Raw genomic sequence first — 14,355 nt, 5'->3', positions numbered from 1 at the left:
CTAATGTAGGTACAGTACCTACATCCTTGACCCAAGCCGAAAGCTGACGGGACTTGTCTGCTTCTCTTCTCTTGGTCACAGCCAAAGAGTTTTTGTTCGCAATCAAGATTGTCATTGTCCGTTGTTAGTAAACGCCTTGGCGGTTTGATGCTTGCAGTCACTCACAGAAACATACATACAAGTTACACATTAATGAATCACATCACACACTGCTTGCACCGCATAACGATCATAAACAGCCAATGTCAGTGATCAGTTGAGAGTCTGGTCGCCTCCGACAAGGGTCAAAGCCCACGTCCTAGCCTACCAGCCGCTCTCTGTCTCATATTTTCGCCCGCTTAGAGGCCTTGCGTCGACCTTTTTTCAGGGCCATTCATGCCGTCCGTCCCTGCTTTAGTATCAAGTTAATAGGTACCGGTACCGTTAGTCTCCAACGGACAACGGGAGCTCCCACTGAATTGAGAAGCGTAGACCACCAAAAAGTACAGGTACCTTTATGACCATTCTTTCCTCAACTGGTGTCGTATCTTGTTTCGCTTGTTAGGTGTTGCTCCTGCTGCATCCATGGATCCATGAATGGATGGAGCTCTCCACACGCCCACCCCTACCTGCCTCCTAACAGTACACCCCCGTTCAGTTGTTTCTCTTGCCTCTTCTCCCTTTACTTTATACATTTGACCCATCTCCCTCTCGTTTCTAGAGTTTTATTCTTTTCCTCTCTCCTTCTTCCTTGCTTTTCCTATCAAAGCCCGGTTGACTCGAGCCTTTGAATGAAGACTTGAGCGCGGAGCGGAGCCCCTCAAGTTAAACGGGCATCGACGCGAACATCGAGGACTGATCAATAGCCTGCTAGTCAGTTAACGCCAACTCGACAATAAACAAGACGGACAGCAGTTGCGGATACAGCAACAGCTCTATTATATCTCTAATCAATTCGACGACGACTATTATTCTGATACCCAATTTGACGAAAGATACGAGGGACCGATTCGCTTTACCACCGCCATTATGCCTCCTTCGCTCAATACCCATTCCTCCTTTACCCGTCCCCGGACTAGCGACCGCGATGGCAGGCCCAGCACCCGCGATCAGGGCCCAGACCAAAACCTGCTGATCCCTAGTCGAACTTCTTCGCTGCATTCGCGCATTACGCAACCTATTCCTTCAACCCTCAACATGAAGCCCCAGCAGCGAACACCAAAAACTTTGACCCATGCGTATATGGTCTGCGGTGTTGGCCGCGAACCTTCGCAATGGGTCAAGGCTCCTACTCCGGCCCAAGGAAAGATTGGCCACATGAAGGGTGCCGTTGGTCAGTTTTGGTTGCCCGAGATTTTGGGCAGCAGCCCTCGCCTTGAGCAAGACAACGAGATCGCTCGAGCGCTTCACTCTGCCATGAGGGTGCGTATCTTTTGCTTCTTCAATTGATTGAATTCGTCCAGCTAACTGGCGATTAGGCTTGTTTCCCCCATGATGTTGAGATTTGCACAGGCCGCAGCCAGCCTCACTGTGTTCACCATTCCTTTGTTCTCCAGCAGGATTCCTCTCACACTCTGTACGGTATATGTCTGCGAGTTTGGTCGCGAGCAGATGAGAAGAGGGCCGAGACAATTCGTGAGCTCCGCAAGAGAACTGAGAGCGACTACTACGACAACCCTGATGAGACCTACTGGATTCCTTACTGCTTGTCGTTCCTCTCCCGCTATCCTCTGTATAATCTTTTGGGAGATTATCTTCGAGGTATGTGGATTCACTGGAACAAGGCTACCAACCTGTTCCACGCCGAGGAGGTTTCCCGCATTCTTAGCTTCCCTGCTCCTCGCCTGAACGATTTGGTCCGCATCGACATGAAGGACTATGCTCTCTGCTACCAGTTCCCATCTTCGCCCACTGGATTCCAAAACTTCGCCATGTGGCCTCTGTTCAACTGTTTATCAATTCCCAACATTGTCGGCGTCATCGAAGCAGCCATCTCTCCTACGCGTCGAATCATCTTTGTCAGCCACTACCCTGCTATGCTCACCATGGCTGCCGAGACTGTTCGATACTGCGTCCGAGTTTATGAATGGAGTGGTCTTTACGTCCCCGTTGTTCACGCTCGTCATGCCAAGGAGTTGGTCCAGGAGCCTGGTCCTTACATCCTGGGTATCACCGTCGAGTGCCGCTCTCTCTTCACAGCACCCACCGATGCTCTGGTCGTCGACCTTGATCGCAACTTTGTTCTCACATCTAGCCCTCCTACTGCTCTGAGTCCCGGTCAGCGTAACAAGTTCGTTACCCGACTCACTCAAGCTTTGAACGGTGACGTAACCCCCTCTGGAGTTCCTCAGCATCTCCGATCTGCCTACGGTGGTGGCAAGCTTGTCCCTGCTGGCCAAATTATTGTGATGCGCGGAGAGGTCGAGTCTATCCAGGACCCTGAGTGGTGGAACCAGGACGCCGTTATGGCTGTCATGGATCACGTTTGTGAGAAGCTTGGACGCAACACTGGCATTAAGGCTGTCTTTGGTGGATCCGTCAAGAAGCCCCTCATGACCAAGGTATCTATGCGACACCTCAACGAGCTTGTTCGTGAGAGGAACCAGTACTCGCGCGATGCTCTTGAGGCCTGGCAGGACTTCATCAATCTCAAAGGCCGCATGGACACCGAGCTCAGCAAGGTTAACAAGCGCAACAACTACCTTGTGGAGGAGCTTGAGAGTTGGAAGCAGCAATTCCTCAAGTTCCAGGCCTTCGCTGAGACCCTTACCAAAGAGACACAAGATCTCAAGGTCAAGATCGACACACACAAGAGGGAGAACCGCCGTCTTGCTGGTCTCATTGATCAGCAGAAGGATGACAACGCCCGCCTCTCTGTTCGTCTTACTGGCACTGAGAAGCAGCGTGACGACGCTCTCGAGGCCCTTGTCCTTCAGCAGGAGATTGCTGAGGAGCTTGAGCGCGAGCGTAAGAGAAACAAGAAGGAGCTCTCTCAGCTTCAGCACACCAACGTGACCATCATGCGCCAGCGTGACGAGGCCCGAAGAGTCGTTCTTCACCTTCGCAGTCTCATTGGCGGCCAAAGCCACCACATGGAGCATCTCATCCAGTCTCTCACCAAGCCTGATGACCTGGCTCAGGAGATCGAGGAGGGTTACGATGAGACTGAGGAGGGCACTCAGTCCAGCGAGCCCAGCCGTCTCACACCCAGCCCCAGCCCTACTACTTCCTCTAGTAGCCGAAGCAAGCGATATTCTTCAGCGAGCTTCAACGATGTGGCTGACCGCCACCTTAAGGACAAGACCGATGCCATTGCACACATTGTGCGCAACATTGCTGAGCAATGCCAGGCTGCTGTCGAGGGCCTGCAGCTGGCACATGATGCCGAACTAGGGAGTTCTAGTAGAAGGAATTCGAGGCACTCTACCATCCAGAGCGATGACGGCCACTCCGCCGCCACTTCCGAGACCGGGGACGAATCCCTCCTGGCGCCGCGGTCCGGGAGGGCGTCCAGTATCCCTCCCACCCCGGATCTCATCCCCAACAGGAGCAGCACAGCAATGTCCTTTGCCTCTACAGCTACTACTCCCGAGCGATCGTCGCAGCAGTATAGCCTCCGAGACGAGATCCCCACAAAGATTGTCGAGGATGACGAAGAGGACTTCGAGGAGAATCGATCCGACAACGGGACAGTCTCACACGAGACATCTGTCGTATCTAAGCATCAGCTCCAGCACCAACAGTCCCTGATGCACAGGCCATCGGGCGCCAGGATCAGTGCTCTTGGCGGTACACGCTGAATGTGTTAGATGATAACTGGGCAATCTTTCCGCGTTATCTATCAATATCTGATATCCTATTTAATTGCGTTGTATTTGGCGGTATGCTTGGATCAAAACCTGCGGGCCACGGCGTTTAATGTCTCCTTTTCAACTTTTCTATTACAACCATTTACTGTCTCATCTGATGAGCAGCTTTCGCTCATATACCTGGGCTTGACGGCCATTATTCCATTTTGTTAGAGTATTCTTCTGAGAAGCGGTGTTTATCTACTGCGACGCTCCGTTACTTGGTCTAACGGTCGTCACAACAATGAAACACATTTTAACGTTAAATGAATGACCTATGTAATTTATATGTGACGAGCTCTCCCTATATATGTGTTTCGCATGTGATGTGTCAACTGGTTGACTTTTCAGCCAATGCGTTTACCGTCCACCAACATATCTCAGCCGTTCTTTTAGACACTAACTATATCGAACCAGCTCAGCGGACCAATTTCTTTAGTAAACAACTTACCCTACAACCTAACACAAGCACCCTACGGCGTAAAGCCAGCATTTGCTTCATCGCCTTGGAAATCCCTTTTAACAACGTATAATACTTAACTTCTACGTCACCTTTAACACAAATGTGATATTACCTGATGGTCCTATTTCCTCTTGCAGGAAGCTTTTGGTGTGAAACACTTGCGCAACAACAGCTTCATGTTTGCGACTAAGTCACCATTTAGACGAGAATTGAAATTCATTTAATCATTGCAACAACCCATTATAGACGGCTATCTTAAGAGATATCGCATCCAACTTATGGTATTCTAATGCATAAACTGCCTATAACCTCAAGGTTATTCTAAACAAATTTGGACAAAAACAAAGTTTTAAGACTCTTGTTACCAAGTACGACTGCCCATGATAAGATAAGCATGTAGGCCCATAAAAAAGTTTCCAGCTGCATCACATTCAATCGCGGCGCATCATTCTTTCTTTTAATCAATTCCTTCATCGCATATCCATTCTCCCTCGTCATGTCTGACCCCCTCCTCACATCTCTATGTGGCATTTGCCATATATCAGTACCAAAATACAAGTGTCCACGATGTGGCGCTCGAACCTGTTCACTCGGATGTATAAAAAAACACAAAGCCTGGTCTGAATGCTCTGGCGAACGCGATGCGACAGCCTATGTTGCCCCCTCGAAGCTTCGCACACCCGCCGGTGTCGACCACGACTACAATTTCCTCCATGGGATCGAGCTTTCCGTCGAACGCGCCGAAAAGGTTCTTGTAGAAGAGCGCAAGATCGTACAAGAAGAAGAATTGCGCCCCATGACGATTCAAGAGGTCAAATGGAAACCTGGGCGAGATGGACGCAAGCGCAAAGTTCTAGTCACCAGAGTTTTGCATGAGGCCAAAGGTCGATCCTTTGAGCGATACTTGGCTGCGCGACTGAAGAAGCTCAACATCACTATCATGTGTGCGCCTACGGGCATGGCCAGACAACGAGCGAATCATACGACACTTAACAGGCGGACGATGAGGGTCAATTGGCAGGTGGAGTGGATGACTTTTGAGGATGCGACAAATACTGAGGCGGAGAAAATAAGGGCTTTGTCTAAGGTTATGGATGACATGCCACTATATCAAGCCTACCATACGTTCTTGGAGGAGCAGCAGTCGGCGAAAGGAAAACAATACAAGAAAATCCCACGGACGGGCCTAGACGGGCAATTGCAGGATTCGACGAATTCGACATGGTCATCTGGCTCGTTTGCACTTCAGGACCCATTCTCACAGACTTGGATGAACCATCACGACACAGAGCCAGGCATGTGGCCATCGGAAAAGGACGAGGCTCAAAAACGGCAATTTCAGTACCTCCTGGTCAACCACAGCTCACCTTCAGACAAACCCGTCGTCACGAAGCTTGACCCGGAAGATTGTCTCCGCGAGATTCTCAAGAACACACGCATCCTCGAATTTCCGACGATATGGGTACTCGATCGTGATCAAAGGCTCCCCTCAAACTTTACACTAGGACCTAAGGATACTGTTTTAGAAGCCAGCAACAAGAGAAAAAACCCTTTCGGCAAGAAAGGTCCTATGAAGCCGAACAAGAGAAAAAATAAGGGCAAAAACGGGGATATAGAGGAAGGGGAGGTTAACAGCGATGAAGAAGGGGACCAGTCGGATGATAACGCCGTTGGCCTTGAGGCAGGTGATGTTATTGCTGAGCAGAGTCTTGGGGAGGACAACGACGACGACAGCGATGATACGAGTAGCTCAGGAAGCGACAGTGAATGATGTTAGAAGAACGTGGAGCATTTGAAGGTGTCTAGAAAGCACTAAAATCCAGAGTCTCATAAATAATTGCTTGGGTACATACGATCGGACTTTAGTTATAAGTCTGAGATTACAATAAAACTAATTCCTACTATCTTGCTGGGCCCTGATAGAGTAAAATGTGCCTTCGATATACCGTTGAACTCAAAGTTCTACTTGTAATTAAAATTCGCATTGCGATGCCCAACATACATTCTTCTGTTGAGTTATGGGTGTATGTTTGTTTCTACTGCAACATTTTGCTGGGCTTCCTCTAAGATAGTGGCTGTGCTTAGCTGTCAGCCACACGATGGAATGTCGACCCTATTAATCTAGGTGAAGGACAGTGATAGCTCCCCACGACATTAGACATCCCACTCTCCTTACTGTACAGACACATCGACGCTCGCTTCAACTCCAACCTCGCTATCGCCTGACGATTCCAAACTTCGGCCACGAACCTACAGCAGCAGTTCCACGCATTATGGTTTGATTGGGCGCCGTACCCTCCCTCGACGCCGACGCCGCAACAATGGACGATACACCTGCGCCCAAGCTCTCAGAGCTGCTGCGGCATCCCGACGATTTGGACAAGATACCTGCGCTCAAGCTAGAATTCTCACGAAAAAAGGGCGCAGTAGATGGACAGCTTCGCAGTGGTCTGCGAGAGCAGCTCGAGACAACCCAATCGGGCATGACAGGTCTCAACGACGGCCAAAAGACAGTCCAGATGATCAAGGAGGAAATGATCAAGATCGATAAGCTGTGCTCCGAGTCACAGAACATGATAAAGGACTTTGCAAGCATCAATCTGGTGTCACAAGCACACCGCAACTTCGGCGCCGTCGAGACGATGCGTCGCAACCTGGAGACGTTTAACGATCGCATATCGCGTGTCGAGGTTATGCTAAGGGAGGACGACGAAGATAACGACAACATGCCCAACCTACTGCCGTGCCACTACGAGCTCACCCAACTAAGAAACATTCGCGACGATGCCATGGAGCAAATACAACGGGCAGACGACGACAGTCTCGAGCCGACATTAGTCGACTACTTTGCGCGATTGGACGATACGATCGACTGGTTCGACGAGCATGTCGGTATTATTGCTTTGAATCTCATCAACCTCGTTGTGCAGGATAACAACGGACTCGTGGTGCGATTCGCGGTGGTGATGGAAGCTGAGGAAACGAGCGACCAAAGGGTGCTGGCACTGCAGGAAGCTCTGAAGGATCACAAGGAGATGGCTACACGGTTCCAGAGTATTACAGACGGTGCGAAGAAGGTCCGCGGCTACAAAGACAAGTTTATACAAGCCATTCGACTCAGCGCCGAGCAGCAATTCGAGGGAGCAAAGGAGGAGTTTCTCGACGACCCGAGCAAGCTTGACAAGATTATGAAGTGGTACTTTAACGATCTGAATGTCGTCAAGGTCGGAATGTCGCATCTTATGCCCAAGAAGTGGAATATTGTAAAGACATACGCAGGTGTCTACCACCAGCTTATGCATGACTTCCTGGTTGGCATGGTAGATGGCAACGAGGCATCATCAGCGCACACGCTAGAGATTGTGGGCTTCCCAGAGAAGTACTACCGGAAGATGGCAAAGATTGGGCTCAAGCAAGAAGAGCTCATACCACAAGTCATCGATAATCGTGAAGCAGAGCTCGTACGTGACTTCCGTGAACTTATCATCAAGTTCCTCGACGAATGGATCGATCGAATATTTGCGCAGGAGAAGCGCGATCTGGCAGAACGCAACGTGGAGGGCTCCAACTTGGATCAGGATGAGTATGGCTATTTCCGAACCAAGAACTTTGTCGCTCTATGGCGTATGTTGCGCGAGCAAGTAGATGCCGCTGCCAATTCACAACGTGCCGATGTCGTTGAAGGCGTCATTGACGCAATGTTTGCTCGCTTGCGCACTCGGCAACAGTCGTGGCAGGCTATGCTTGAAGACGAGGCTATTCCCTATGAAGAGGGTAAAATTCCTGAGCTGGAAGGTTTCCAGGCTCTTCAAGATTGGCTTGTGGCTACGGCCAACGACCAGATTGCATCTATCGACGACAACGAAGACGAGGGTCGCCTGGCTTATCTCTCCAGTTTCCGTCGTCTGGTTGAGCAGCATGTCTCGCCTGCATACCTCGAACGTATCGATTCTGAGGTCAATATGTTGCGTGACGGCTACGTCGACTTCAGTACGTGGTGTATCACCCGCTTCGCACAGCTCGTCTTCACTGTCGACTTCGGCACAGTCATGCCTGACTTCTTCACACCCCGCTGGTACACAAGTAATGCTATGAAACAGATGGTGGTGACATTTGAAGAGTACGTCAACGACTATCGCCAGGTACTGCACCACTCCCTTGTGGACATCTTTATTGAGATCTTTGCTGAGGAGCTGCTTGTTCGGTACTTATCCGCCGTGCGAAACAAGGGCGCAAAGTTCCGTCGCACCGACCCCTTCCAGGACAAGCTGTTCAACGACATCTCTACTGCATTTGAGTGCTTTAGCACTCTGCCATCACCCGATGTCGGTGCATCCATCAAGGAAACCTGGCGTGTCACAGAGCACTTCCTGCGCCTACTATCGGCAGACCGTGATGCCATCGTTGACGCTTACGTAACCTTCAAGACGGCTTACTGGGATCTGAGCGTTCAATGGGTCGAGGTTGTATTAAGGTCGAGAGATGATTTCGAGAGGTCCATGATAGCAGCGGTCAAGAAGGAGGCTGCCAATATCGATATCGAACGTGGACCGGAGACCATCATGAGTAGAGTCAAGTAACAATTGGACGAGTCATGATTTAGGTTTGCACAAGAAAAGAGGAAGGGCATTGCGGGAAATCTGTATGATAGGCATTATTTCATGCCCACTTAGCGACAATGATATTTAAACTTGTTTATATAGCCTCACTGTTGCGACTCGTTTGTGCTCACTCTGTCCTGAGCATTAAGTCGACAACACAACACGAAACAGTATATCTCTACAGCTGCAGACTCAAAGCATGTGACGCACAAGAGGAACCCAAAACATGCTCCAATCAATGACTCAAACAAACAAGCAATCTTCATGATACTACAATGTGTGGGCAGATAATGAAACAACACCATCTCCAATGGGATAAAACGTATAAGGAAAATTCGCTGCCGGGGAAGCTATTCAACAAAAGAACCATGATGATGGGGACAAGAAGAAAGTACTAAGGAAACCAAGTATGCGGCATAGCATTAATCCCACCCTTTATGCGAGGATATAGGATACAACATGGTAGTTGCATATTCATTATGAGCGACTAGCCAGGTAGTTCGCAGCCTGAGATGTGTTAGTCATATTTATAACAGGGATTCCCACTACCAAGGCTTACCTTGTCAAGGTCATAGTCATATTTTTCGAGAGCCTCGAGAGCTTCGGAGCGCTTGTAACCCATTCCAGTAAGACTCTTGAGAATTGGGTCATCGTGCTCAGACTCGGTTGAAAAAGTGCGGTTCAAAGCCTGCTGACCAGGATGAGGCTCGGCACCCTCTGGTTTCTCGGCAGGAGCAGGTTGCGCAGCAGCAGCGCTGGGCGAGTCCATACCGGAGAAGATAGCATCCCAGTCGTGAGCCTCAGGAGCCTTTTGCTGCTGAGCCCCAGCGGCTGGCTGAGTAGGCCCAGTTGAGCTGGCAGAAACAAAGTCAAAGCTCTCGTTGCCGAAAGCGGTAGACTCAGTCTTGGCCTGGCTTCCAGGTGGGCTGCTGTCGAAGACAGGGTTGAAGTCATCCAATCCAGAGCGAGAGATGTTGGCAAAATCCTCGTCGGCGGAGCCCTCCTTAGCATCCTCTAAGCCTTCAAAGTCACTGTCCAGATCTTCAAACCCGCCCTTGGCCTGAGGAGGGTTGGATGGGGCTGCTTGTTGCGATGCAGGGGCAGTTCCAGTGGCAGCTGCGCCAAAGATGTCGTCGACAGATGACTTTTGTGCGTTGGTCTCAGTGATGGTGGCGGGCGATGAGGGTTGCTCGGCGCTGGTTTCTATTAGCTATTGTTTCTGATTCCGAAAGCAGATTGGTTGGCACTTACCTAGCAGCCTTAGGTTCTTCGGGAGAGTTTGCCTCCTGAGCGGGCTGTGGGGAAGTGCTGGCAGGGGCTGCGTGTGTCAATTCAGGCGAGCCTTCAGTTGCAGGCTTAGCAGGAGGCGAGGCCGGTGTGAAGTTATCATCGAAGCCTCCGTTGTCGCTGCTGGAGTCCGAGTCTTCCTCCTCGTCACGCTCAAGCTCTGAGATGGGAGGGAACTCAGAATCGAAAGCCGACGACTTGTTCGCCTCAGGAGACGGCTTGCTTTGGGTCTTAGCAGTCGTAAAGGCGGCGAAAGCGTTCTCAAAGTCAGCCTTGGCCTTGGCCTCATCGTTACCGCCGAAAGGATCGGCAGAGTCAGCAGGCTTCGACTCATCGTCCTTGGCAGCCTCACGAGGAGCGTCATTTGGGGTAGACAGCGTATCCTTGCTTTCAGCTAGGTCCTCGCCAGGGAAAGCACCAGGGACGCTGCCGACGCTGTCCGACGACTTAAAGTCACCAGGAACAGGTGTGATAGAACCGTGAAGAGGATCATCAAGACGCGAAGCGGGAGGAGACACTTGGCGAGAGGACGAGAGAGACTCAGTGTGGTCAGGGAAGGGCAGGAAACTAGAGCTGATTTGTCTCGACTCTGGAGGAGCGGGAGGATCGGCAGCAAGGGTCGCTTGACGGCTCATGACAGGAGAACCCTGGACAGGAGGAGTGTTGTATGAGCCTGCACTAGCGTTCGAGGCACCAGTGTGCTGGGGCTTGAAGAACCCGGATTGAGCAGCAGGGGGAGGTGTGGCCGAAGAACTAGGTGGGAATGCGGGTCCGAAGAGGTCGTCGAAAGACTTGTCAGAGGCATTTTTGGTGGGAGGGGGAGAAGCAAATGCACCCATAATATCGGTGCTTGCAGTTCGGCGGAAGAAGGGGTTGTTAGCGCTGGAAACAGAAGCAGCTGGGCTTGCAATTTGGGCGGATACCGAAGCTGGCGAGCCGGTGTTTGCTTGACGCAGGTCATCAATGCTCTTGGTGAGGTCTTCCGCCTCCGTCTTGAGCTTGTCACGTTCACCCTCTGTCGTAGACAGCTGCTTCTTGTTGATGGCAACCAGTCCCTTTTGTTGGCGAGCCTCGGACTTGAGCTTCTCAATCTGAGGCTTGAGCTGTGCAATCTCTCCGTTAACTACACGGATTCGCTCCCTGAGATTTGTGTTCTCCTGCTTGTCTGCCTGGAGAGCTTGAAGTGTTTGCTGATGTTGGGCTTGGGTATCTCGGTAAGTGCCTTCAAGTGTCATGCATTCAGCTTGAAGCTTGGAGGTCTCCTTTCGAGCGTTGCTGAGCTGCTCCTCGAGGGCACGGGTATCTTGCGCCTCCTTCTCATAGAGTGAGCGCAACTGAGCGAGGCGCTGCTCAAAGTTTTGCTTCTGAGACGTGGCCTGGTTAAGCTCGTTCTGGGTTGTAGTCCTCTTGGCCTGAACGTCCTGGGTTTGCTTAGACAGGGAAGAAATCTGGTTTGAAAGGTTCGCGAGCTCAGTGGTCTCTTCTGAGATGTTCTTACTAGCCTCGTCGTTGTCTGACAACAAATCTTCGGACGCAGATGGTGTGGAAAGCTTCTGGCCCGAGCCGGTCGAGCCACCAGTAGGGTGTTGGGTCAACCCCCTGCCGAAGGAAGATGATGGGACAAATGGCTTAAAGTTTGAGCCACTAGTTCCTGTCAAAGCTGGCTTCACAGGAGAGGTGGGTGTGAAGGAAGATCCGCCAGCAAAGGGATCATTAGCATTAGAACCTCCTGTTGACATAGGAGCCTGAGCAGGAGGTGGAGGGGCAGGGGTCGAGCTGCCCGAATCAAGGCCGAACAAATCATCGAGGGCAGACTTTGGCTGAGGGGGAGCTTGTATCACAGGCGCGGGAGGAGGATCGAATGCGGATGTAGCAGTATGCGGGCGAACCTGGCTACGAAGGCTGGGAGGGATCAGGTTGGCGGGCAGGGTAGTAGGTAGAGGAACTGAACGACCAGTCCTCTGCTGCCTGATCAGGTACATAGCAACTGCAAACTGCTCGCGTGAAAGCTGGCCCTGTGAGTTGGTGTCGGCAAGATCCCAGATCTGAGCCAAAGAGTCTTCAGGTAGGTTGGACTGGCTGAAAAAGGAGACAGCCTCTTCTCCTGTAATGTAGCCCTTGTTACCCTTGTCGAGGTCGGCATAGATCTGATCGAATCGAGCCTTATCAGCAGGGGTCACAGCCCAGTCACTAGCACCACTCTGTTGAGGGGACATAGGAGGCCGGCCAAGAGGGCTGTTTGTGCGAACTTGTGCCGTCCCGCTGAGTTGTCGAGGAATAGCAGATATGCCAGGACCAGTCGAAGATTGGCGTGGAACGGGACCACGGCGCGAGGCAGCCTCGTAAAGACCAGGAGGAAGGACATTAGGGAGAGATCGTAGAGCTCCGGTCTTCATAGAGGTAAGCAGGTGCATGGCGATGATAAATTCTGTCAAGATAAGAGCTCCTCGCTGCTCAGTATCGGCAAGTTGCCATATTCTACCCAGTGCTTCGTTAGGCAGACCAGACTTCTCGAAAATACCTCGAGCCTGATCACCGGGGAGCTGGCCGTTCTGAAGAGGCTGTCGTTCGAATAGACCGGTATATTGTGTGACCTTTTCGGGAGTCAGGGGTGGGATACGGATCGGGCCGCCAGTGCTTTGGGCTTGAAGAGCAGCGGGAGGAGGCGGCGAGCTGACGGGGACAGGCGGAGGCGGAGGAATGCCGCTAGTGGGTTGAGGTGCGATGCCATCGAATCGAGGAAGAGGAGCTTGTTGAAGGGCAATCTCGGGTGTAGGCTCGCGACTAGCTTGTGCGTGTCCGATGAGTCGTAGAGCGATACCGAAGCCAGCTGGTGTCAAGAAGCCTCGATTCTCCTTATCGGCAATTTGCCATATCTATGAAGTGTAAGCAAGCCGAAGTTGATGGTTGAAAGATGTGATGGTAGACGTACTTCGCCAAGAATACGGGAGTCGAGGCCTGTTTTGTGGAAGAACCTAACAGCAATTTCGCCAACCACAACACCAACACTCTCGGAATCGGCTTGTCGGAAGAGTTGACCATAGGTCCGTTTCTCATCAGGAGAAAGGTTCAAGTTTGGCGCTGATGATGAGTTAGCTTGCGTGTCACAAGTCGAGATGCCATGCGAGTGCCAGATACCTTCATCAGCCGCCATTATCACGTATGCAAGCTACAACGAGCTCAGGATGGGAGAGACGGACGACGGGTTGCGATAGCGCCAGGAGATGTTTGAGTTGATGCTTGTCGGTTTAGCGATAGATATGGACCACAGCTATCGATTATACAGTCGATAGATGCGATCGATGATAAAGCTCGATATAACGGGCGTAGTAGAACGGATACCGTTGTTGAGGAGGTTGAATTCTGGTGCTTTCAAGATGGAGATGAGATTGGATTGGATTGGATCGTCAGCCTGGCCTGGGTCCAGTCTGGGTCTGGGTCTGGCGTTTGGGCGATTATGGGGGGGTTGGTCGGTGCTGCCATGGGCCTCTGGAGCAAATGAGAGATGACGACAGGGGACATGGAAACCAATCAGAAGACGTTGAGAGCTACAGGGGATAGGGGGGAACCTTGACAGAAGCAATTATCTTTATCCGCTAAAGACGCACTGAAGCGAGTCTCACAGTCTACGTAAGGGTTTAAGCCATGGAGCTTGTGGAAGCTGTCAATATCTAGCTACAGAAGCGAAGCTCCACCCACTGAACGTCATACCTCGAAAAGATGTTTCCAAAAGAAACAATAAAGTTTAATATATTATTATAAAGATGGTGGTGGTCTATTTTACCTGGTGGTTTACATATAAATATATTTATTGACCATCTTATATGACGTGTGCATAGATGAATGGATTAACGGACAAGTTGACTACATCTACATGAATGGTACCCTCATCATAAATACCATACATACACTGTATGGCCATGATTTATTCTATGTTTCAAATTAGCTCATGTACAGACTTGCGTTGGCCCGAGGTTACTGAAACCTGCAGTGTGTCGCTATAGCTGCGTGTGCATGCATATGCGTGGGCTGCATGGTGTCCAAGGAATACATCGTCTGCAGTCATCTTGATGGAAAATACTCTAATCATAGTACAGAGTTTCAATATTCTACATAAATATATGTGGCTGTACATATGTACCTACATGTAATACCAGGAACCATCTCTGCTTACACA

General features: G+C 50.8%; 4 protein-coding genes across 4 annotated transcripts; 3 read left to right on the top strand and 1 right to left on the bottom strand.

The window, feature by feature from the left end:
* The first annotated feature begins 678 nt into the window (after positions 1-678).
* Positions 679-4,176, top strand: EDB82DRAFT_540957 (AEX-3 domain-containing protein). The gene is made up of 2 exons (XM_025737927.2): positions 679-1,401; positions 1,458-4,176. The coding sequence occupies exons 1-2, from the start codon at positions 1,009-1,011 to the stop codon at positions 3,777-3,779; spliced, it is 2,715 nt and encodes a 904-aa protein (XP_025592739.1). The 5' UTR covers positions 679-1,008; the 3' UTR covers positions 3,780-4,176.
* A 529-nt stretch (positions 4,177-4,705) lies between these two features.
* Positions 4,706-6,325, top strand: EDB82DRAFT_312649 (uncharacterized protein). Its single transcript, XM_025737926.2, has one exon. The coding sequence runs from the start codon at positions 4,787-4,789 to the stop codon at positions 6,059-6,061; it is 1,275 nt and encodes a 424-aa protein (XP_025592738.1). The 5' UTR covers positions 4,706-4,786; the 3' UTR covers positions 6,062-6,325.
* A 286-nt stretch (positions 6,326-6,611) lies between these two features.
* On the top strand, positions 6,612-9,096 carry EDB82DRAFT_548213 (exocyst complex component Sec6-domain-containing protein; the record flags this gene model as incomplete). The annotated part of the gene is made up of 3 exons (XM_025737925.2): positions 6,612-8,866; positions 8,994-9,010; positions 9,041-9,096. The coding sequence occupies 3 exons, from the start codon at positions 6,612-6,614 to the stop codon at positions 9,094-9,096; spliced, it is 2,328 nt and encodes a 775-aa protein (XP_025592737.2).
* A 186-nt stretch (positions 9,097-9,282) lies between these two features.
* On the bottom strand, positions 9,283-13,583 carry EDB82DRAFT_312651 (uncharacterized protein). The gene is made up of 5 exons (XM_025737924.2): positions 13,317-13,583; positions 13,111-13,259; positions 10,143-13,054; positions 9,451-10,087; positions 9,283-9,398 (listed from the first exon to the last, which is right to left on the bottom strand). Exons 1-5 carry the CDS (start codon positions 13,330-13,332, stop codon positions 9,369-9,371), a joined length of 3,744 nt encoding a protein of 1,247 aa, XP_025592736.2. The 5' UTR covers positions 13,333-13,583; the 3' UTR covers positions 9,283-9,368.
* Between the last annotated feature and the right edge of the window lie 772 nt (positions 13,584-14,355).

The sequence above is a fragment of the Fusarium venenatum genome, assembly GCF_020744135.1.
Source record: "Fusarium venenatum strain MPI-CAGE-CH-0201 chromosome Unknown EDB82scaffold_4, whole genome shotgun sequence".
NCBI lineage: Eukaryota > Fungi > Ascomycota > Sordariomycetes > Hypocreales > Nectriaceae > Fusarium > Fusarium venenatum.
This window is presented reverse-complemented; position numbering and strand designations above follow the sequence as displayed.